The sequence below is a fragment of the Haliotis cracherodii genome, unplaced genomic scaffold, assembly GCF_022045235.1.
Source record: "Haliotis cracherodii isolate W230 unplaced genomic scaffold, xgHalCrac1.p SCAF_17, whole genome shotgun sequence".
NCBI classification, from domain to species: domain Eukaryota; kingdom Metazoa; phylum Mollusca; class Gastropoda; order Lepetellida; family Haliotidae; genus Haliotis; species Haliotis cracherodii.
The window spans coordinates 6679836-6706089 of NW_027266272.1; the positions used below are offsets into that span (position 1 = coordinate 6679836).

Sequence of the window (26254 nt, forward strand, 5' to 3'; positions counted from 1 at the left end):
GACGGCGTTGTTCGTGGTCACTGGTGTCCAGGGCCGGACTCTATTATTTACAGATCATCCTGATATAGCTGTAATGTTGCCGCGTTGAAGAACGCGCTAAAACCCTTTCTATATCCAACAGAATTCTATGTATATAACAGAGTCGATTTACGATTCCGACTATATCATGAGCATGTGTTTATGAATCACTATCAAACAGTAATGATACAAGGTGTTCGCGAAAAGGTGAGCATATCCTGCCAAAAACATTCCCTAACTCACTTGTTTACACTGTCGTTCATGGAATTCATGTTGACGTAACTCAGAGTTTCTATAGTTCTCAGTTTAATGATGGCGTGTAACATAGATAATAGTCACAGTTTGTCACAGGTCAATCTATATGTACCTGTATGTACATTAAATTGTTGGCTTTATGTGGAAACAAGTAAATATAAAACGCCAACGCAAGAGAATATGTTGAATGTCCGCCGAAACAGATTCCATAGGTCATAAAAGCAAACTAACGGTGAACATTACAGATGACACCAGATGCTCGCGAAAAGGGTAAGCACGTTCGCTCTACCGGTAGCACCCGCACAACCGTTTTTAAAAAAAATATATTTTTTTTTTTTATATTTGGGACTTACGAAATACGAAAACAAAATAATTATCCACAAAGATGAATAAAGATAAAAACACAAAAGTACATGTTTTGTCTCTATGAGATGACTCAACCGCTAAGTCTCAAGATGATTGACGGAAAATATATATCTGAAGTGTTTTCCAGTGCAATTCGATTCAATGTACAATATATATTATTTAACAAGGATATTAGACCTATACTTACGGCTATCTGTCAGACACATCTGCGTTGTTATTCATAATAATATGTTGTGCACGCGCTAGGCCATATGTCATATTGATGTGACCAGTATTTATGCAGTGCCCATAATAACAGCAGTGAATCGGTTACTTTAAAGGTAATGAATAGTTTGAAGCGAAACTTAGCCATTTCTTTTAATATCACTTTTAACTCCGTCAGACATTTTTTGATGTATTCAGAGACTACCTCTTGAATATATGTCACGAGGAAAGAGTAAACTACATGCATTGTTGGTGATCTTGGTAGCATTATATTTGTTTTGTTGTTGTTGTTTTTTGTGGTGACAGGATTGCCATATTTGATGGCGGTTAAAAATAACCAAACAAGAAATGGTTATTCGATTTGTTAATACGGGTATCCAAGTTGTGTTTTGGACCTGATTTTTTCAGTGTTTCGGTGACTGTTGCATTTTCTGCCTAGTCACATTCTGATTCAGAGTAAACGTAATGTCAACACTGTGTGAGTTTGACTTCGCGGTTTGGCAAGAATTGATCTAATATATAATTTTTCCGTCTTCAATACTTCGAAACACTTATATGAATTGTCATGTCACTGAATTAAATTGTTGATACACTTTTGTGCGTTTTAAGTACAAGTTGGAAACTTCAAAAGACTAAAGACTTTTTAGATGATACATGTTTGTTGAATGTTTTCAATGACATTTGTGGAACATTATTGTAGAAAAGGAACATATCTTTAATATTATACTTAAAATCTCGAGTTTTAACGACATATGTAGTTTTACATACCAGGTATTTCTGATATCTTAATTCTTTTGATTACGAGACGCTTGCTTCTTCTCACTAAAATTAATGTGATCGCACAGTATATTATGTAAGTATAAGTATATAGTAATACGAGGGCAGTCAAGCAACACATACATTGAAATACAGTACTGTTGAAATGATGGTACAACTCCTGTTGGTTTGTTGTTTTACGCCGCACTCATCAATATTCCAGCTATATGACGGCGGTCTGTAAATAATCGAGTATGGACGATCCAGTGATTGACATCATGAGCATCGATCCATGCATCAAACAAGTCAGCGAGCCTGACCATCCGATCCCGTTAGTCCCGTTACGAAAAAGCATGGGTTGCTGAAGGCCTATTCTAACCCGGATCGTCTTGGGTCGGTACATCTACTGCAATTGTATACATGCCCCAGTAGTCAATCCAGCACAAAGCCGTGTTCACTGGGATGCCCTTGTAGCAGTAGTTAAATTGTATACTTAACTATACAAATGGCACTACCCGAACTTTCTTAGTAGCGAGGGCTCATGAACCGTCATGCTGGGTAATATTTATACTACTCAAAAGAAGTTAAGGATAACCCGATTCTTTCATATTGGTAAAGTTAATATGTCATGGCATGAGAGATTAACTATTGTAATATGAAAGAATCAGGGGATCCTTAACTTCTTTTGAGTAGTATACTTCTTCGAAACACATTACATTTAAAATTTATATACATGTTCATATATTCAAAAACGGCCAGGGCATCATCATCATCATCATCATCATCATCATCAACAACAACAATCAGTGTGCACTCGACTTGTCATTCTCAGCTCCCTGGGAATATACATGGTGCCTGTGTGGCGATGGGAGATTTACAGTCTCGTTACCAGCTCCTTCTACCGGCATTTGATAGATACAGCCGCCACAAGACCAAATATCGGTGTCTCCGTAGTTCCACACCATGACTGTCGAATATCTGCATTTATTGTGATCACAACCAATCTACAAAATATTTATAGGCAAGTCTAGCTAGCTACATCCCAGAATTTCAAACATATTTTGAAGAGAGAGATGTATCGTGTTATAAAATCTCTCACAGACAAAATATTAGTCTGGTCTTTCCCCACCGGTTAAGTATTTGTTGCAACACTTTGCAAGTATTGTGACAGGTATATGGCTTTCCCCACAAGTCTACTGTATGGGGCTTGACAGCATCTTCCGCTCAACCGGCAGTTGTCATTGATAACGTATGGGAAGTGTGAGTGCCAGGCCCTTGGCTGTGATTGAGTGAACGTCCTGGCACCTCACGCCCTCGACTGCTGGCTGCAGTGATGTAGTATGGCAGAGATTATCGGTATATGTATATGCTTGTATGGGTGACTTCTGGCTTATGGGTTCTTGCTGCCGGACGGATAGTAATTCAACTGCCCATCCAATATCAACTTAAGTGAGGAACACTGGTCTAGAATGGGACGGCACTGCTGTTCTCGAAGATGTTTTTGCTGCCCTAATGGCGATGTGTAGAATGTGGATCAAGCAGATACTTCTAGTTGTATGAATGGGGTGGGTAGTGTTGGTCTAGCAGATACTTCTGGTTGTATGAATGGGATGGGTAGTGTTGGTCTACCAGATACTTCTAGTTGTGTGAAGGATGGGTAGTGTTGGTCTAGCAGATACTTCTAGTTGTGTGAAGGATGGGTAGTGTTGGTCTAGCGGACACTTCTAGTTGTAAGATTGGTGTGGGTAGTGTTGGTTTAGCAGATACTTCTGGTTGTAGGAATGGGGTGGGTAATGTTGGTCTAGCAGATGATTCTATAAGATACTTCTAGAAGTAGCTACGTGATAAATGGCAAAGAACAATGAAGAATGAAGCGTGAAGAATGAAGAAGTTTATTTCACGATAAATCATTGTTCTATAATAACGTCATTTCTGGAGATTCGAGTATGCGGAGTGTCTAGAAAGATGTTCCTCACAGATGTAGCTGAGCTTCGGAGATAAACGCAGTGACTGAACGATTGCATCCAAAAGTGGGAGAGAGTTGACAATCGGTATTAGGAGAAAAGGTGCAGATGATCGACGTGAGGGTTGTGAGAATATGCGGGGAAATATGAAACTAACCCACCTGTACGTGACATGGACTTGGACGACATTTGCGTAGTCGGCTTCTATTTAGGGAGTCATCATTATCAAAATTTTGGTAAATATTTACAAAGCTTGTACATTATATCAACATCCTTAAAGAGGCTGTACATAATGTTGATGTCTCATATCGGATGGGTAGTAATAGCGTTGGACTGAAGGCATAAGCCATGAAACACGCCGGGCACACTAGGGCACATATTGTGACCATTCGATCTTCATATTAGTCCCCGGCCCGCCTCCCTGGTCTAGAGGTAGATTGCCTAGAGAACGGAAGGTCCGGGCTTCGATCCCCGGCCGCGTCATACCAAAAGACGTTAAAGATGGTACTTGTTGTTACTCTGTCTGGCGCTCGGCATTAAGGGGCTAAAACAAGGACTGGTCGGTTCGGAGTCAGTATACTGTGTCTGCGGGGGCTGTTAAACTGCGGCATGGTATCTCAGTGAGCTAGCACCATAAATCGGCATCAGTCCGGACTAGTACAAGCAGCCACACACACACACACACACACACACACACACACACACACACACACACACACACGTACATACACGTCGCTATATACGTGCAATAATCTTGTTAAACCCAATTTCACCTCACCTCATATTAGTCCCCAATAGTCGACTCCAATATCAAGTATATATGTGACACTGGACGCCTATTTCCGGACACACGTACCTCTGGGACTGAAATATGGAACCTGCATAACACCCTGGCAAACTTCCGGTCGTAGGCTTCCATGATGGCCAGTGCTGTCTAAAGAGTGTCCACCAGCCTTCCCACACGCACAGAGTGGATAGATATGGGCAATGCAGAACATCGTTATAAGGCGAAACGGATTTGGCGTTGACGACGCAGTGTCATACGCGAGGCGATCTGTCAAACGGGAGATAAAAAGTGCTCTAGAAATCTCTGAAAAAGATCTTTGAGGTGACTTGCTTTCACGACATTTAGAATTGTAGGTATTGTCCTCAAAGAATGATTTAGGATCATCTCTTTTTGTGGTAGCCGTGATGGGTTTCCGTATATCTACACGTACTTGAGTACACGATGGGGAGGCTTTTAGGCCTCCCTTTGGAATTCAAACTGACAGTTTTGTGAACAGTAGTAAGTCTTTATAACACAGGAAGGTGTGTTACGGGATCACGTCATCATTTTGTGTGTACAATTGGGATTAAGTTTGCAAAATGACATGATAAGACTATTATTATGCTTGTTGGTATTATTATCATTTACTGATTAAAATAAAAAATGCAGCAAAGAGGGTTTAGGTGATATTGGCAAAGTAAGGCTGATTAGGCTCATCATCAGCTCAAGCCCTTGCCCCCTCTACACGCAGCCCACACAGCGACAGGAAACGCTGCCTGGTCGAACCCACCCAGAATTTGTCGGAGTATGTGAAGACTCGCTAACAATTTTGTATTTATCATTTTCCGTGACGCCCTCTACATATTCTGGGTCGTACCATGGATGGACCTCTGTGTCAAAACCACAAGCATGGCGAAGACGGTAATAAAATGATAGATCCACTCCATTATGTAGTTGTGTTTGTGCCAAAGCTGGGCATCCACTGACAATGAGTTGGACAATCTCATTAAATTCATTGCATATTTCGTATTTACATTTTGGGGCAGAGTCACATATTGACGGTTTCGAGTGGGAAGTGACTGGTCCTGAGGAGCAAACAGAAAGCCTTCTGTTTCACTTTTCAGGCCAATCTACTTCATCCAAGCGAATGACTCATACCGTTGCTGATCCACTCAACACACTGCACGTAAACTCGATGCAGTGGTCGAGTCTGGGCCAATTTGATATGGCACGTCGTTTGATTGTTGACACACATTTCTGTACCAGCAGTACAGAACCATCTACAGAATCAACATTGACATTGAGATTATGTCCCACAAAATTATTATTATTATTCCAACAATGATGCTTACAATATTGTTGCTGAAGACAGCAGTAAGCAATATATAATCATAAATATGTATGAGAACATCAATAAATGAAACCAATTGTGTCATGTTCGATATAACGGACATACATGTACATACGCACACACGCACACCGCAGGCACACACAATACACACACACACACACACACACACACAATACGCACACGCGCATACATCACATGCAGTCCCGTCCGACAACACACGAACTCACACACTCGACTTTAACGTTGTATATATATGACCCACCGGGAGAAAAGGGACCTTATGCTGTGACGTCATAAGACGATTGACGTCAACTTTCGCCATGTGTACAGTACAAAAACATCTTATTTTTCTCTCGTTAGTTCTTAATGTAATAAAAAAATTATTTCAAAACCTTTTAGCATACATGTCTAACTACTTTCAATTCATCGGTCATTATGTCTAAAAACTGCAATATCTCATACATATTATATATATATATATATATATATATATATATATATATATATATAGATAGATAGATAGATAGATAGATAGATAGATAGATAGATAGATAGATAGATAGATAAATATATATATATATATATATATATATATATATTTATATATCGTAGGCAAGCCTCGATCAAACTAAACCAAGTCTAGTTTCCTAGATTCCATGAAAACAGCAGAGGAGGAAAGGTTCCTTTGAAAAAAATAAGTTGCAACTATTTAAAAAATATATTTTCAAAGACTTTGTGTCAGTCTATAGCACAACTTACAATATCGCTTTCCGAACCACTGAAAATAGAACCAAATGTTGATAGCACCACACACAAATCTTATCAGCATGGCCCTGACACTCGTGGCTAGGTCGATAGTCCCACTATAACGTTTGCTTGTCCACATGTGCTTTGCTCGGCCACAGGTAACGCAAGTCAAGCTTGCGACCAACGCAAGTGAAAGGGCCAGGTCGATCATAATTCATAGGTCGTAGAGTTGAGGTGAAATTGGGTTTAACTTGGGGGGCAAGATTATTGCGCTTATATAGTCACGTGCACGCACGTGTGTGTTCCTGGTTGTGCTTGTCCGGACTAATACAGGAGTTGTGGTGCACGTAGACTCCGAGTCGACCAGTCATCTTTTATGTCCCTAATGCCCAGTGCAAGGCAGGGGGACAAGTACAATATTTTAACCTTCTTTGGTATGACGCAGCCGGGATCGAACCACCCAACTTCGGGCAGACCCTCTATCCACTAGCCATTGAGGCGATCCATTGGTCGTCAACTTCATCGTAGTGTGACGTCATGCACATGCATATTGCAGTCCTGTTATTCATAATCAGGATATGTATACTCTACAGCCTACCTCACGGGAATCTTTCAGAACAGAAATACTGCAATATCATATAGCAGAATGATTGGTTGGTGATATTTTGCAGAATATTCTATACCAGACCTTTTGGTCAGAGAGGTTGCGGATGGGCCATGACTGTAAGCATCTGATCCAATTCCAGACGTTCACGGGATGCAATTCCATCCAGGCTTGTTGTGACAAGCGTAAAGATGAACGATGGGTTCGACTGCCGTTGAGGCGATTTGCTGCTGTATCCTTAAACATTCCTTCTTTGTTGTTAAACACGGGATCTGGAGCTGGGTGTTGTTGTTGGTGAGGTATTAGGTGGTGTTGAACTGTGTTGATCGTATGTAGCAACCCCGCTACACTCATCAGTAGGTTTGAAGAGGCTTCAGATGAACAGCAACGTGTTTTTTGGTGAACACGTTTGTTCGACGCGGTGTTCAGGGAAGCAAATTTGTGTATATATTTCGTGTTTCATGGATGGTTTTCATTTCAAGGCTGAGTCGTGAAATGATTGAAGGGAAAAGGAACAGTTGAAGGGAAATTGGATGGGTGCAGAGTTTTGCAGAGTTGCCGTTTCCGTGATGTCACGTGTATTATCTAAATGAATCGTGGACGGGAATCTCTGTAATCAGCTGTTTCACGCTCGTGTGCATGTGTGCCAGTGAGCGTCTCACACACGTGATTTACGTGCATTCTTGGAGGTTTTACAAACACAACGCCAGAAATATATATCATCCTCGGCACCGGTGTACACACATTGGTGTAACCAGTCCCTTACTTTGATCACTCCGATCACTTGATACATACACTCCAGTTTGAATGGCAGCCGTGTGATTGAAATAGACATGTGTATATTGCTGTCAATCACAACTGGGTCCGCTCCTGAAGCTACATTTACAGAATAATAGTAAATTACATAACTTCCAACTTTTCCGTCTCTGAACACGTTCTTAAGAAGGTCACTGTGCGCGTCAGAGATTGAACAAGCTGTTGACGAGAGTTCGATATTCGTCACGGGATAAGGAAATGGACAGCTAAACAGCGCACGGAATATAATACCACTGGGTTAATTATTCTGGATGATAGATGTGTATTTCGAGGATCGTGAACAAGAAACCTGCCCACCTCATGTACAACGTTTTACCCAATAATCACAGTGTTGAATGACTTCAAGCTTGATCTGCTTTTCAGAGTCGCCATCCGCGCATATACACGTTGTATTGTGTTACACGAGTGCTTGAACCAGTCCAGATAACGTATATACTTGACTGGGCTCTTTCTACATGCTATTCAACTGAGTGACAGCAAGACGCGACGTGTGATGTATATTACAATCAACGAAGATATGGATCAGTCGCGTGAGATTATGTGCCTTTAAATAACCACCTGTATAACGCAGTTACACGTTGACACGGCATTCCTTCAACCGATATGAGGCCAACTCCATATGCGAAGTAAACAATATTGAGTCATATACCTGTTGATATCGGGCGGGATAATTGCTTCTGTTGTTTAATGAAGCTGATCATGAAACGACACCTGGGAGATTTTACGCAGGTACATATTGTTTGTTCGCCGACAAAGGTTGCTGATCAGATCTGTGTTGTGAGGCCGTGTATGTTTAATACATATAATTTACTTCGTTGATACATCAACCGTAACATGCTTTCTGATCACCGATACACAACTGAAACTTTACCTGTAAAAGTGTTTAACAATCTGGCGTTCAGTTAAATTCGTTTGAGGATTGGACCTTTCCTTTTTGGCACTGTTGGTTATGATTCCTAAAACGACTTCCTATGCAACGGTACGTTGAGTGAGATTACACCTTGTTATATTTAACCACGCTATCTTGACGTACTTGATTGATATATCTACAATAGTATTATGTGAAGAATTCATTCGGATGTGTGAGTAAATTCTCATTAAAGATCATATGTTTAATACCAACAGCATCAATTTGACATACACAAACGTACGTACGTGATCCTGACGTTTAAGCGTTAACGTCAATCATCAACCTCGTTCAACCAGAAGTAGATCTACTCCCTACTAGAATCGGGACATATCAAGTTCCATCGAATGAAGGTAACAATAAATTTGTTCTTTCGACCCCCATGGTTACTACCGACGTGCAAGCACTAACAGTGAGCTTGAGAGACAAAGCCCACTGACCCGTCACACTAACTCACAGCCCTCCTGAACGCTTGACAACCTGACGCTTAGGACAGACAACAGGTACAGATGGGATTTCATACCAGGATGACAGGCACGTCGGCTGTGTAGACTAGACAGAAATAAGTTAGGCTTGTGATATTCCAACGAATCTTGACTTGGTAACGGGCACAGTTGTGATGTTTCTGCACGTGTTCTATGATTTGACGGAATCAGTTTATCAACATTGTGGCGAACATTGTTGTAAATAACAGATTGTGACTGGTCACTGTAAGGCAATTCGGTTAGTCCAGTGGATCGGGTAAAGGATGACCAGTACGGGTTGTATGTGAGTCGTGTTTCCTATGAAAGTCGTTTCGTTGTTGTTTCTACATTCTTGTACACCAAGACATTTAAGAAGATATGTGATCATATCGTCTTGTTGTCTTTTAAAAAAGTGAAAAAGAAGATATACAAGTGATTGACAGCTATTTCCGCGGCCACGTTTGTTCCGGACACGACCTCCTCCCGAAGATGTCGTTATGAATGAATAAATCTGACATCATATGTGCTTTATACTTTACATCAGCAAACAAACCATGAGCGTGTTTCCTCGAGCTATACCTCACCGATAGGATCCGTACGCGTGTTTCCTCGATCTATACTTCACTGATAGATCCGTACGTGTGTTTCCTCGATCTATACTTCACCGATAGGTCCGTACGTGTGTTTCCTCGAACTGTACTTCACCGATGGGATCCATACGTGTGTTTCCTCAAGCTATACTTCACCGATGGGATCGATACGCGTGTTGCCCCAAACTATACTTCACCTAAAGGATCTATACGTGTGTTTCCTCGAATTATACCTCTCCTAAAGGATTCATACGTGTGTTTCCTAAAACAATACTTTAGTTGTAATTGAAGCTGTACTTTATAACTCGACATCTGACGTGAATGCACAGTTTTACCTGAGCGCATCTTCACTATGGTTTACACCTAACTGAATCACACCATCCATCCCCATCTTCCTCACCAGATCACGTTGCTAGAGAAGTTCAAGCAGCAGCAGGTGCTCAAGAAGGCCTATCTTCAGTGTCAGGAGCGTCATAACTCTACACTCTCTACACTAACAGGTAGGTCGCTGTTTATTTATTTTTAATTTATCTGTCACTGAGTCTGTGACCTTGATTTATAATGAATAATGGATGTTACACAGATAACGAGGGGAGGGGAGCACATCCCTATCCTCATAATCACCCACCAACACACACACATCCACATCCACATCCACACAGATACAGATATCCATACTTGCACCCATACCCACGCACATACCCACAGCCATTGCCACATCCACATCCATACTTCGACACCCAAGCGGACTCTAACACCAACTCCATCTTTCACACTCACATAACCGTCTCCATCTTCACTCCCAGGCAGACACCCACACCAACACCTCCATTCACACACACACACACACACACACACACACACACAGCCTCAGCCACAACCCCACCGACGCACACCCACACCGACACACACCCTAAATAACACACACACACACACAGACCTCATTACCTTGTACTTTGATGAATGTAAAGTTAAGAATGTTCAAAATCATAAACATTTGGGGATAACGTTTGCATCAAACGGAAAATGGTTCTGTCACGTAGATAGCATAATTAAGTCAACATCAAAAATATTATATATATATTGAACAGAAATACATTAAATAAAGTATATACAATCTTCATAAGACCCCATTTCGAATATGCGTGTGAAGTGTGGGATGGGTGTAATATAGAATTATCAACTCAGTTAGAAAATCTCCAACTAGAAGCTGCAAGAGTAGTTACCGGGCTCCCAAAGTATACTTCGCACACACATCTGTATTATGAAACAGGATGGGAAACGTTAATAGAACGAAGAAGGAAACGTAAGCTATGTTTGTTCTACAAAATACAAAGTTATTTTGCCCCAACTTACCTTAAAGACATTGTACCAACCACTGTAGGTTCAAATATATCATATAATTTAAGAAATTCAGACAATATTGAGATTCCATATACTAGATTAAAAAACTCAACGTGTTCTTTTATTCCATCAACTGTAAGGTTATGGAACACTATTCCTGCAGCAGGTAGAACTTGTACATCTACATCCCAATTCAAGACATACATACAAAAAGAGCAAGTCATTGCACCTCCATATTTTTCCTATGGTGTTAGAAAGTTGAATATTCATCATACTCGATTAAGATACATGAAAAGCCAGTTAAATTATGATTTATACAGAATAGAGGTAAAATGTGATCCAATATGTCAATGTGGTGATCCATGTGAAAACGCATATCATTATTTATTAAAGTGTCCATTGTACGTCCACCAAAGAAAAACTATGTTAATAATAATTCGGGACATTTTACAGAACGCCGTGAACAAAAATGCTAAATTAGATTTAAATTTGATGTTAAACGGAAATGATTGTTTGTCCATTATCGAAAATCAACACATCTTTAAAGCAGTGCAAATGTTTATAAGTCATACAAAGAGATTTGGGTAACACTTTAATGTACATATACTAGTCTCTCTCTTTTGTACATTTCTTGTTATCTTTACACTCATCTTCTTTTCTGTTTTCCTTGTATATGATTTACTGTACAAGCTTTGTAAATACCATGGAGAGGGAGTCCTAAGTTGGATAACTTGTTCCCAATCCATTTCAATCTGAATAAAATATGTTTAAATTTAAAAAATCACACTCACACACACACACACACACACACACTCACACACACTCACACACACACACACACACACACACACACACACACACACACACACACACACACACACACACACACACACACACACCTCCACACACTCATCAACACACCCCACTGGCACCAACACATACACCTACACACACACATGGAGCGAGCTTGCAGTTTCATACAAAAGCATAGCAAATATTACTAAACAATCTCATTACATTCAACTCGGCTCTGTCTTTTCAAATCGATAGCAATGGAGGCGCCATTGGTTAATTAACTTAGGCCACCGCCTTTAGGATATTGCTAACTCCGTGAATGGCGTGCCAATGAGTGAGTATGGTTTTACGCCGCTTTTAGCTCTTTTGTCAGGACGGAGGACACCAGAAATGGGCTTCACACATTGTACCCATGTGGGGAATAGAACCCGAGTATTCAGCGTGACGTGCGAACGCTTAAACCATTAGGCTACCCCACCGCCCCGATAAGGAGAGTATTCGAACACTACTGTTCAAACCAAACACTGCCTCTCCTGTAATGAATATTCCTGAACATGGTTATAACCCAGAGCGTGATTGTTTTGACTGATAGTAAACCAAGTAAGTGTTTAAACGAACTCGACTAAGGCGCCGAATCTTCGTGCATTGGTCGCGATATAGGGAACATTCGTTTGATTGTTGAGTACCCTTGTTTGGATTTTCTTGGTTTCAGAAGTTTAGCAATAGTTAACGTTTTTAGTACTTATTCAGTATGATAATGCATGTTTTAAAGTTAATTTGGTGTCTATCTTGTTCTCTTCTCCAGTGTTTTTAACGTTTAAAATAGTGAAAACTGCACACCTTTAAAACAGTTAAAGTGACAAACCTATAAAACAGTGACAGTTGCAAACGTATGAAACAATGAAAACGACACACTTGTGAAACAGTGAAAGCGGCAAACCTGTAAAACAGTGACAGTTTCAAACGTATAAAACAATGAAAGCGACAAACGTATAAAACAATGAAAGCGACACACTTATGAAACAGTGAAAGCTGCACACCTTTAAAACAGTGACAGTTGCGAACGTATAAAACAATGAAAGCAACACACTTATGAAACAGTGAAAGCTGCACACCTTTAAAACAGTGACAGTTGCGAACGTATTAAACAATGAAAGCGACACACTTATGAAACAGTGAAAGCTACACACCTTTAAAACAGTGACAGTTGCGAACGTATAAAACAATGAACGCAACACACTTATGAAACAGTGAAAGCTGCACACCTTTAAAACAGTGACAGTTGCGAACGTATAAAACAATGAAAGCGACAAACGTATAAAACAATGAAAGCGACACACTTATGAAACAGTGAAAGCTGCACACCTTTAAAACAGTGACAGTTGCGAACGTATAAAACAATGAAAGCGACAAACGTATAAAACAATGAAAGCGACACACTTATGAAACAGTGAAAGCTACACACCTTTAAAACAGTGACAGTTGCGAACGTATAAAACAATGAAAGCAACACACTTATAAAACAGTGAAAGCTGCACACCTTTAAAACAGTGACAGTTGCGAACGTATAAAACAATGAAAGCGACACACTTATGAAACAGTGAAAGCTGCACACCTTTAAAACAGTGACAGTTGTGAACCTATAAAACAATGAAAGCGACACACTTATGAAACAGTGAAAGCTGCACACCTTTAAAACAGTGAAAGTGACAAACGTTTAAAAAAGTGAAAGCTGCACACCTTTAAAACAGTGAAAGCGACAAACCTATGAAATAGTGACAGCTGCAAACCTATGAAACAGTGAAAGCGGCATATCTATAAAACAGTATATATAACAATTTTATTATCAATAATTCGCCAGATATCAATGAATAATAGCGCGTATTTTGTATATGCGAGTTGTGACCGGTACGATTCGTTTCTCAAAACATGTCATGTTCTATGTAGGGAGAACATTATTAACGCGCACGAGATATGCCTCCAGGCATTCGAGGTGTCATATATACTGACAGAAAAGGTAAGGGAAAAATTATAAGAGGGGCACTTCATGTACCGTATGTACGTCGAGATATTTTTCGACGATAAAAGGAAAAAATAATTTAGCTTCAGTGTTACAAAACAAATATAATTGCTCTTTGCCTGTCCTAGAAATAAATATGCTGCTGGTCAAAACTGCTTCCGCTCCTCCGGGTGTCATGAAACTGCACAAAAAGATGATTTGTCGGTGACACACAGATTCACACACATATATATGTGAACACGAAAACTTCTTAAAATGCATACCATACACCAAATCCCTCTGACGTAAAACATTCCTATTGTTAAAGAAGAGCCCGCGTTACTGTACCGTAGCTAATTGTCCCCTTTCAGTGGGGATTACAAGAGCGTCACTATTTTTCAGCTGTCTGCTCTTGTTGAGAATTGCTTCTTCCTCTGCTAACGGAGTATGCGATTTCAGTTTGTCAGAATGCTATTTCGTATTGACATAAGAGGGTGTGAAAACTCCCAAAGCGTCAGTTTGACTCTTTGTCTCTGATCCACCGGGATCCTATATGCGTACACTAGCTTGGACTTCTCAATTGAGGTTGAGTTTGACTGAGCCAATTTGGCTTTTGAAGTTATTACCCTGACAACTGGGAATATGAATTGCGGAATTAGTGCTGCGGTGCGAATTGGGAGTTTGGATTGCGGAATTAGTATGGCAGAGGCCACCATACCGGTACCCACGTGAATAGTTTGGCATCTGCGTCGGTGGCTTGATGCGGAATGTAATTAGGAGTATACGTCAGGGTTGAGTGTGCAATATCGCGAATGATAAGCTTGAGTGATTGTGGTTTTCTCTTCTGTTCAACGAAACCTGCAACACATATTGACTCTGACGCTCATGTCAGTTTCCAGGGAGTTCCCGATTGTCTTACGAAAGGGCGTGTATAAAACTGCTGGATCTTGTATGGCCAATATGTCTGGTGTAAAGCTTTGTTTGTTTGTTTGTTTGTTTGTTGTTTAACGCCGCACTCGTCCAGCTATATTACGATGGTCTGTAAATGATCTAAGTCTGGACTTGACTACGTAGTTTTGACAAAATGAACATCGATCTTCGCAATTGGGATGCGATGATGTTTAGGTACGTATAAATATTCTGATACGATGACTGTATCAACCAAGTCAGCGAGCCTAACCACTCGATCCCATTCGTCTCCTCTTAACGACAAGCATGTATTGCTGAATACCATATCTCTACCCGGCTCTTAACGGGTATGGTCGCAATAATTGAGTGAGGGTGGTTTTACGCCGTTCTGCACAGGGCGAGGGTCAGCTAAATGTGGAAAGAAAGTGCACAGAGATGCGAAACACGTGACCTCATTAACTGTATAAAACTATCAAATTCTTCAATCTTAAATAAACACATCTTGAGCATATAGATGTTTTTTGACAATTGTTTGTATTTGGATTCACTGAACTTCAACCAGGGCTTTGGATCCTTCTTCTTGCAAATTCTTGGTTTGTCAGCACCGCGGCTTTCCGATACATTCAGTTGACATCCATGAAATGTGTCTCTCCCGACCTGACACCTTTAAGACTATGAAAGTCAAGTGATCTAAAATAAGATGTTTTACTCCGATGCTAAACCTCTGTACCTGAGGACACTTCTATATAAGGTCGTGGGCCCGGGTGGCCCAGTCGTCTAAGGCGCCCTGATTCGCTGTGCAGAGTTGCCTCCCTTGGGCACATGAAACCTATGATTGTGGGTTCGAATCCTGGTTCGCCCCGATTATGTTTCTAGGTTTTTCAGCACCATCCCACATTAAGCTGACACGCCGAGATATAACTGGAATACTGTTAAAAGCGGCGTTAAACCCAACTCACTCACTCACTCTATATAAGGTCGTGTCAGGTGAACTTTCTAATTAAGCTTCTCTTGAGGTGTCCCCAAATCTTGACTTGTATATCGGAGTAATGATCTGATTTTAATGAGACTGATGTAAGTGATGACCTTATTGCTGCACGCGCGTGTGTATGTGATTGTGTGTGCGTGCGTACGTGCGTGTGTGTATGCTTGCTTATACTAGTTCACACTAATACCTCTTTATAGTGCTTTCCTTGTTTAATACCATGCTGCATAAATAATAGGAACATTTTGACAGGTCAGTTCACTGGTGTAATTTAGCTTCACCATTGAGTACCTTGTAGATTAGAGATAGTGAGTGGGTGAGTGGTTTTACGCCGCTTTTAGCAATATTCCAGCAATACCACGGCGGGGGACACCAGAAATGGGCTTCACACATTGTACCCATGTCGGGAATCGAACCCGGGTCTTCGGCGTGACGAGCGAACGTTGTAACCACTAGGCTACCCGACCGCCCAGATCAGAGATAAGACCAAGGCAGTGTAGCGTGGTCATGCATGTGACACTGACATGACAATAGTGAGGAGAACTGTCTATACAAGCATTAGGGGTGTAATGTGGGGTGAGGTGAAATGGGGTTTAACGTCGCGTCCAAGATTATTGCACTTATATAGCGACGTACATGCACGTGTATATGTGTGTGTGTGTGTGTGGCTGCTTGTACTAGTCCGGACTGATGCTGATTTATAGTGCTAGCACACTGAGATACCATGCATCAGTTTAACATGAATACCCCACTCAGACACAGTATACTGACTCCGAGCCGACCAGTCCTTGTCTTGGCCCCTTAATGCCGAGCGCCAGACAGGGTAACAACAAGTACCATCTTTTAACGTCTTTTGGTATGACGCAGCTGGGAATCGGACCTTCCGCTTTCCGGGCGGAAGCTCTACCATTAGACCACGGGGGCGGTCTCAGCCGTATGTAGTTACAATTTAGTTCCAGTTGATGCAATTAGAATTGGCTTATTCTTTTGCGTTTATGGAGGTTTTCACGTAAAAACCAATGACACACTGTATATATAAATAAATACTTTAACAATAACAACTTCATCGGGATTTTATAAAAAAAAAATATTTCCTTCAGAGAAAGCGCGAAAAAAATTATTATTTGTAAAAAGAAATTGTCTGCCACAAAATTACATTGTTGCAAGGTGTTCTTGATCTTAATTTAGTTTGGCTGATAGTTGTAATCGAAAGAATATCTGGTTTAGCAGCTATCTAGCCCCATACAAAATCCACATTCATAACTTCAGTTTGCAGCCTGAGCCGAGCTCGTCGTGTACGCGATGAGAAGTCGACAAACAAGTTCGCGCTGGGGCGGTCGGGCAGCCTTGTGGTTAAAGCGTTCGCTCGTCACGCCGAAGACCCGGGTTCGATTCCCGACATGGGTACAATGTGGGAAGCCGATTTCTGGTGTCCCCGGCCGTGAAAGTGCTGGAATACTGCTAAGCGCCGCGTAAAACCATACTCACCCACTCACTGTTCGCGCGCACGCTTCTCAGCTCGTGGGGAGTCAGAAGGCGAATGCGTCCCCATTACTCTTTGTCTGTCTTAAAGACATGCGGCCATGTTGATTGACGAGGGTTATGTGGTCAGATAAGTGCAGCCGTGATGACTGTTCAAACAAAAAAGAAATGGTCTGGCACAAAAAAACTCAGATACCTCTTGCTTATACATTTGAAACCTCGCCTTCAAACGAACAGTAGGTTTATCTCCTAAATGACACCCGCAAAAATGGGACGTAAACAAGTTGATAAAGCTTGATAGAGAAAACGTAATACTACAACTATTTATAATCTGTTTCGTTTCGTGAGTTTTGTCGATAAAATATTTGTGATAAAAGACGTTGCTTATCCCGGTGTCGAGAACAGAAATAACAGAATCTAAAAGAATGGAATTTATTTAATGAGTCGTGGCGTTTACACGTTTATGTATTGAAATATTAAAGTTTATTAATCTGATTAACACCCCCGTAAAAGCCACTCCAACGGATCAAACAAACAAACGAGCTTAATTCTTTAGTGAAAGGATTCATTTTGGCTTCTGTTTGACATAAAACAATTCTAGTACTAATCTAACGGGCTGTGCTTAGTAGGTCGACACCTTTTTGTGAGAAACTGATATCTGATGGCAAAGAAAAGAGGAGCTGCTATAATTAACATTGGCGTTTTAATCATTTTCTTCACGCATAATTTGACAGATGATTTATTGTTATCCATAAGTGTGGTCCCCGTAATGCACGAACAAGTAAGTGTGTGTGTGGGTGTGTAGGGGGTGGAGGAGTGAAGATTACCTCTCGCCGCAATCAGTAGTACTCGAGAAGACTATTAATAACTGAGTCTTGGCCATTGGTGGATCAGTTGGGTTAAACGCCGCTTTGAACAATATTCCCGTTATATCGCGGTGTATCAGCTTAATGTGGGAGGAAAGTGAGATGTGTCTCAAGCGTTTATTTCTTTGGTGAAACCCATGGGTATGGTGCTGACAAACCTAGCAACATAAACGGGGCGAACCGAGATTCGAAATCACTATCATAGGTTTCTGGCGTGCTCAAAGGACGCCACTCTGCACAGCTAATTGCAGCGCCTTACATGTCTGTGCTACCATGTGTGTGTTGGGCCATGAAAACCTGTGGTTGATAGTGTGAGCGACAATTCCAACCGTCGGATACACTAAACGTATTTGTTTTTGCGGCAAGCATTTGGTACATGGGATCTTCTCTGCCCTGAAATCGCCACCGGGAATAAATAACTTTCCTATCTAGATAATATAACCACGTGTTTGTACACTGTTTCTGCTATTACCGTTTATAAAACAATGGTTGTACTTGTTTACTCGCATATTGTGGAACAGACACAGTGTACCATCGTCAATAATTGTTTGGGTGCATGTGTACTTGTGTATCATGTATCACACCTCTTCCGTGGTCAAGTGAATAGGACCCGTGAAGATTCCGGGGTAGAATAGGTCTTCAGCAACCCATGCTTGCCATAAAAGGTGACTATGCTTGTCGTAAGAGGCGACTATGCTTGTTGTAATAGGCGACTAACGGGATCGGGTGGTCAGGCTCGCTGACTTGGTTAATGCATGTCATCGATCCCAATTGCGTGGATCGATACTCATGATATCAATTACTGGATTGTCAGGTCCAGACTCGATTATTTACAGACAGCCGTCATATAGCTGGAATATTGCTGAGGGCGGCGTTAAACAACAAACCAAACAAAATCAAGTGAATAGAGAGCCCGAAGAGCTGCAGGTCCGTGGTTCGATCCCCGGTTCTTTTAAGACGTTAGAAGATGGTACTTTTTGGTACTTATTGGTACATAAGCGCAGATATATTCGTTTGAGCTCAGCTTTAAGTTTCATTGTTTTGCGGTAACATGTCTTCCAGACTGACAGCATGCCCGTGTGTGAATATTGATAATATGGGCTTAAATATGTATACAGAATCTAACTTGTGCCAACATCCTACCAACTCTGTAGTTTAGTAGACAGTGCGTCTGCCTTGAGAGCGGAAGATTGTAGACAAGCGTCATACCAAAGCACGTCAAAAGATGGTACTTGTTGATTCCGTGCCTGGTGCTTGTTGATTCCGTGCCTGGTCGTCTCGGTGTCAGTGTAAATCTCTGAGTTGGGTCTCCATGTTACACTGGCACAGTCGACGCTCAGCACCAAACCACCACACCTCACCATTACTGCCCAATAACCTACAGACTAGTATATCATCGCCTTATAGCTTCAGGGCTGTTTAACAAACGTCAGTTGCGGTCTTTGCCATACTGAGTGGTAGCCGTAATCAGCAAAGCAGCACAACCTTACCGTTTTCCTACAGTGCCGTCTCGGTGATTGTCTGGTAGGGGGGAAACAAATGGCACATACATAAATACTTCCGTTACTTACGTAGACGATAAAAGCTCTGAGAAGAAAAACGTTCAGCATGTACAGTTCCCAAGTAGGTTGTCCAATGCAGTTAACATTGGTAGGGAAACTTGCATTGTATAGGAGTAGCCTTCTTTATGGCATATATACATGTAGATAAACGAGTTTCGTGGCGCAGTAAGGAGATAAACCAAGGACTGGTCTACTCGGAGTCGGTGTACTACGTTTGGCATTCGTTACCAACTCGTGTTATACCGTGACAAGCAGAATAGCGACTCGTGCCCCTCTCGTTGTCAATTTTGCGACTGTGTTCCGTCTAAGCGCACAAGGGCATAGCTAAAAGAATTGTCAACTCGTTGCATAATGATAGTTACCCCATATATCGTATATATTTAAGATGCTATGGAAAACATCGGAACTTACAGTATTATACAGTATGATTGAACCATGTTAAATGTATCTTGGGTATGTTTTTAAATGCAGACATGTATAAATTCAGACATTATTCCTGAGGGATTCTTTGACCAAAGTACTTGAAGTCATACGCGCATGCTGATTGGTTTATCATATTTGCACACATAACATTCATCGATAGGGTGACGAGTCTTCTTGCAGGTGACGGAAAAGGGCGAGTGGTGACGAATGTGTGACTGGGCAGATGACCTTGGTGCACTGCGGCATGGTAGCACAGTGGGCTAGCACTATAGTCTCGGCATTGCACACACACAGGTGTACGTGCGTCGCTACTTAATTAGACGTCAAATCTCATTTCACCTTCCCTTAATAAGGGACATTTCTACGTGAATAAAGTTTATTCTAAAAGGCTACGTGTAATATCAAAGAAAACAGGCATTTAATACATAGCCAAAATATATTTCCATTTTTCAGCACAACAGGTGTGCGACGTATGTATATAATAATTATTGATTTAATACATTACGACCTTTAATACCTGGGTGATACCTCAATGCAATGAGGAACAGTTGAAAGTGCATTTCATGTAGCCGCGGTAGGTTTTGACTTTCGTATGAAATTGGTAGTTGTCCTATGCGCCTTTGAAATTACAGATGTATTGGCGCTTTAAAAAAGTGTTTAAAAATACTTTGCACGCCGGGCCTAACAGTGTCAATGAGGTATTCCCTTGTGGCGAGCTCGAGGTTAGCACAAGCAGATGTATCGAACGCCAGGTTATGTCCAGTCGACTCTTAGTGGGGGTTCTATAATCTCATTTCCCTGTGTCTACTGCTGTTTCGACAGACCTTCATTTCACATCAAGAGCAGGATTGTATCACTAATATCAACATCAGTCCCATGTTTTGCAAATATGTTCAACTAATGCTCACCCAAAGCTCATTTGTAAATCGATGCTTGGCGAGTGTTCAACATATTGAACAAACGGCATGTCGAGTTGCCCATTGCGGACTAAAGCTGAATAAACCTCTGTGTTAATGTTTTGAGTAGTTTTTGAAGACGTTGTAAATACCCGGAAAAGGTCTGGGGTTCACAAAATGTATGGAGTGAAATTAAAAAGAACTAAAGTAATTACAAAAAGAATGATAATATTCAAACGTGCACATTTTAGAGAAATTGTAATGAAACATTAATTTATTCCAACAATCATTATTTACCATCAGATCTGTTCTGTTTTGCGAGGAACAGACAAGCCAGTAACACTAATCAGGACGTCAAAATATTGATGATACCATGTTTAGCCTGGCTGTCCATTCCCAGAAAAGATCCAATATCCCCTCATCACACACGCACACGCACGCACACACACTCAAGCACGCGCGCACGCACACACGCACACACACGCACGCACTCACACACACAACAGTTTTCTTGACATATGCCAGGTGATATTGTTAGAAGGCGACTTGGTCAGGGGAATGACCAATGGGGTCATCTACAGAACAAGCCAGCCTTCTCTATAAATAACATAAAAGACGATTAATTCTAAGGGACTGTGAGCTGTGAAGAAGTGGTACGGTGTGCCGGTCTGTATGATGAAGTGCGTCTGTCGCCTTGACCCAGGTTTACTTGTTGCACCGAGATCACAGTGACACTCCACCGTTTCCCGTCGTTCATCACAGTCAGTAGCATCTCGGAGACAAACTCTGGAGATTAACACAGAAATTGATGCAGTGTTTTAGTTTAAGTTATATCAAACTTGTTTGGTTTGGAATGTGTATTATTTCGTCGTGAATATCGCCTGGTTTACAACACTTGCAACCTTTACAGAATCTTGAATGTTGTTTTATACCATGGTCGGCAATTTAGACACAGTATAAATTAGGTTTGTAATTAATAGTGTCTTGTCAGAAAAAAACAACTGTTGATAAAACATGGGCACCATCCATGCAACACACAGTAATTGAGTGAATGAGTGAGAATGGTTTTACGCCGCTTTTAGCAATATTCGAGCAATATCACAGTCGTGGCACTAAGATCATGTTGTCTTACAGGCACCGGGTCACACAGTTTGACCACTCAACTCCGTCGGGTACAGTGGCAGTCCCAATTGCGTGGATCGATGTTCATAATATCAATCACTGGATTGTCTGGTCCAGACTTGATTATTTACAGACTGTCGTCATATAGCTGTAATATTGCCGAGTGTGGCGTTAAGCAACAGACAAACATACATAATGAAGGCGAACCTGGGATGCGAAAACACAATCAAAGGTTTCTGGAACACCCAAGAGACGCAACAGAGTGCGGCGTTAAACGTCAATCAAACAATCAAATAGTGATAAGCATGGAGTGGTGGGGATCTATTCTGCCCCGGAATGCCCACAGGGAGCGTGATTATTGCATGAAGCGGGGACAGGGGTGGGTTCGAGCTGACCGCTCTGTCTGGTGCCTGTCTGGACTGCCAAACACAGGAAGCTGTGTCTCTGGTAATATCGCTGCATCAGCAACACTGGCTCAGACGAGAAAGGGTGATGAATGGATAGCCGAGGTCTATCAGGCACGACTAGGCTAATCAGCTGAGGGGTAGTGTTTCTAAGGGGTAGACCATTTGATTTCTAGTGAGGGCCGGGGGGCAGAACACAGCTCATAATTTTGTGAACATAAAAAACTCAGCCCCCTCTGCTTGAAGTCTCATGCTCAAAACAAAAGCCTCGACCGCAATATGGCCATCCTCATCAATACAGAGTATTTCGTGAGCAAAGACATTATCTTTGACATCGAGACATGAGCATGATAGACAGTATGCCTGTAACACTTATTTATTAATAATCATTTCCAATCTTCCATATCAAGATGCCAGATCATGCAAGCCACTGTGTCGTATCCTTCGATATGACTGAAATAGCTGTTGACTGGGATATGAAATGCCCATTAATCATCACTTACCCTTACTTGGAACAAAATACAACATAAACATGCTTGTATTGTCAAAATACATGAATCATATATCAACACCGTTACACGTTATGCTGTGAAAAAGGTATTGTGTCCACAGTTCAGTTCAGTTCAGTATTCGATCAACCATCAATCCTGAAAAAAACAAATGAAACTCCTTTTAATTCTTCCTAATGTCACAATTGTCAGTATTGTGTATGTCCACCACGAGTATCAATGCACGCCCCAACTCGACCATGAGAAGATGTGGTACGTCTGATCACAAGAAATGGGATTCAACACGGCTCTTCTCGGATGGCCTGTGCTAATCATCCTTGTTGTAATGGGCGACATGGTCGTGCTCTAGTTCTATAGGTGATAAGTCTGGTGATTGTTCTGGCCAAGGCAAGATGTTGTATTGGACTTTGTGTTGGCTTGTTGAAACAGGGTCTGCCCTCTTCTGCCAATATGAAGCTTAAAAAAACCCGGCTTTTTCTAAACATGGTGTTGTGAAAAATGGTCTTTCAGTATATATAAATGCTTTATTATAATGCATTGTCCAATGTTCTGTTTCAAAATCACCTACATGTGTGCTTTTTCTGTGAACAGTGAAAAAATTTAAACATTCTTTCCATTTGCTGATTTTGAAATATGACGTAAAAAAACAACTCTCTTTTATGAAGAAAACAATCTCAGTTTCTAAAAATGATGAAAAAAACATTACTCTATTAAAAAAACAGCCGTTTCGCCAAAGAACCCCATTATCCAGACATCTGGAAAAGGGTATGCACGGGTTTTTTCATGCTTCCTTATTTTTTTAAAATCGCATCCTGTATTAATTTTCCGATCAAACACAGATGTTTTTGTTTACAAGATGACATACACCATGGAAGCAGAAAAATAAATCGGTTATCTAAGGACTCTGCCATGTCACTAGTTGTTTGACGATCCTTTCAAGTGTTCATCTGCACCTTCGCATCGTGTTATGGATTATCCTAAAGTGTTCTTTATAAACCATCTAGCATATATCGGCGGCGATGTTTACCAAGATGTGATCAATACCGTATGTAGATAGTTCCAACAAATTCATGGAAGTTCTCTAGTGCAAAGAATGGTTGACCCCGTTTCAATCTATCATTTATTTCTCAGTGGTTTACGAACTATGTACTTGTGGCAATCAGGCGAGCTTGTTTTTTCTCTCCTTTTTTTGTTCTTATCATTATTGTTGTTGTTGGTGTAGTCGTTAGCGAGGAGACGTTACTAACTCACATATGTCTGAAAGTAATATACGATGATAAAGCTTTACTTGGGCAATATTTGTAATGTCTTCAGATTTTGTTGACGGTCTGTGTACAGTATATCCTTGCTAGTCAGGACCCGGTTATGTGATTTGAAGACATCTGCTATAAATATGACATGCTTCTACAAAGATTTTGTTTGTTGTTTAACGCCGCACTCAGCAATATTCCAGCTATATGACGGCGGTTTATGTACAAAGAACAATTAAGAATTGATTGAAATATGTTTTGAGGATTTACACAGTGTGCACATCGCTTTCTGTGTTTACCCCTCTATAAACACAAAAATATTGAATTCATAAAAAAATATTCTTATACGTCCATAATACTAACTTCCCATATCATTTTTATTTAATCATTAATACATTCAAATAGTGATGACACCAGGTGTTCGCGAAAAGATGAGCGTATCCTGCCCAACTGTTGTACCCGTCACAAACACATGCAAAGGCAAGTCAATTGTTCATCTGAAACAATATGGTACAAGTAGTAAATTAGGAAAAATTGTCACTGATGTGTCACCATTTGGAAATGTCCTCCACATGTCTGCCATAAAACCTTTAAAATATTTACTGAGGCCTTGAATGTTGTAACCCTCATCAAACACCTCTTGATTAAGAGTTGTATGACGCGGTATGCACTGAACTGATCTTACCCTCTCTGTGTTCAACTTGTCAGTTGTGCTTTGTGATGCAGGTACACAAAATCATGAGTACGTTTTACTCACCATTCGCTGTGTATTAAATTGGCTTTAACTGGGTGGACAATTATTATTTAAGAACACAATTTTATAGATACCTGATCAGATAAGGTAATACAATGTATAAAAGCATCATCCAACGAGAAGGTAAAAAGGGACACGAATCATACACGAAAACGTCAACATTTTGAAATGATCACCAAATATCGTGCAGATTAAGGACATGTGCTTCTTTTAGTTTCTGGAATAACTTTTTGTAGGTGATGGTGTTCCGTCATTCTATCGCAACTGTTTGTGTTAGTTCTCAGTTACAAAAACATTATCCACAAGACTATATGACAAGAAGGATGACTTCATATTTCCAAGAACGAAAAGGGGGCACGGGTGGCCCAGTCGTCTAAGGCTCCGCGATTCGCTGTGCAGAGTTGCGTCCCTTGGGCACGCCAGAAACCTATGATTGTGGGGTTCGAATCCCGGTTCGCCCCGATTATGTTTCTAGGTTTATCAGCACCATGTCCGTGCTCGTGGGTTTCACCGAAGTGGTAAACGTCTGAGACCTGCATCACTTCGGGCTTTCCTCCCACATTAAGCTGACACGCCGTGATATAACTGGAATAATGTTAAAAGCGGCGTTAAATCCAACTCACTCACGGTGTTAAACCCAACTCACTCACTCACTCACTCACTCACTCACTCACTCACTCCAAGAACTAATTTTAACTTTATGTCGAGCAGTATTCCAACAGCTCCAGCCTTTGCTGTCCACATTGCACAACTTTTGAGGAACAGTCGACCATGTTCTTACCACGAAGATTTGAATGAGCGTCAGATAGTTCTTGCTCAAAAGTTGTAGAACAGGGTTACCAAACTCATTTCTTCCGTAAAGCCTTCAAAGAGATCATGCTTTGATTGTTTACCGCCGCATACCGTAGTCAGCAATATTCCAGGTGTGTTGAGATGTGACGGCGGCGGCCTGTAAATAATCCAGAGTGGACCAGATAAACCAATGATTGATATTATGAGTGGCGTCCCACGTCACCGGGGTACGATAACATGACCTCAATCAAGCCACACAGCCTGCCTACCTCACAAGCATCGTTCGAGAAGCATTGTTTGCGGGGGCCTATTCTTACCCGGAAAAGTTCGTTTTGTTTGATTGTTTGTTGTTTA

General features: G+C 41.1%; 1 protein-coding gene across 1 annotated transcript in view; it reads left to right on the plus strand.

Moving 5' to 3' along the window:
* LOC139464287 (secretin receptor-like) overlaps nucleotides 1–26254 on the plus strand; it is a 170401-nt gene that overhangs the window by 121532 nt on the left and 22615 nt on the right. Inside the window, exon 3 of the mRNA XM_071245810.1 lies at nucleotides 10212–10308. Coding sequence (XP_071101911.1) covers nucleotides 10212–10308 — 97 coding nt within the window. The remainder of the gene's footprint in view (nucleotides 1–10211; nucleotides 10309–26254) is intronic.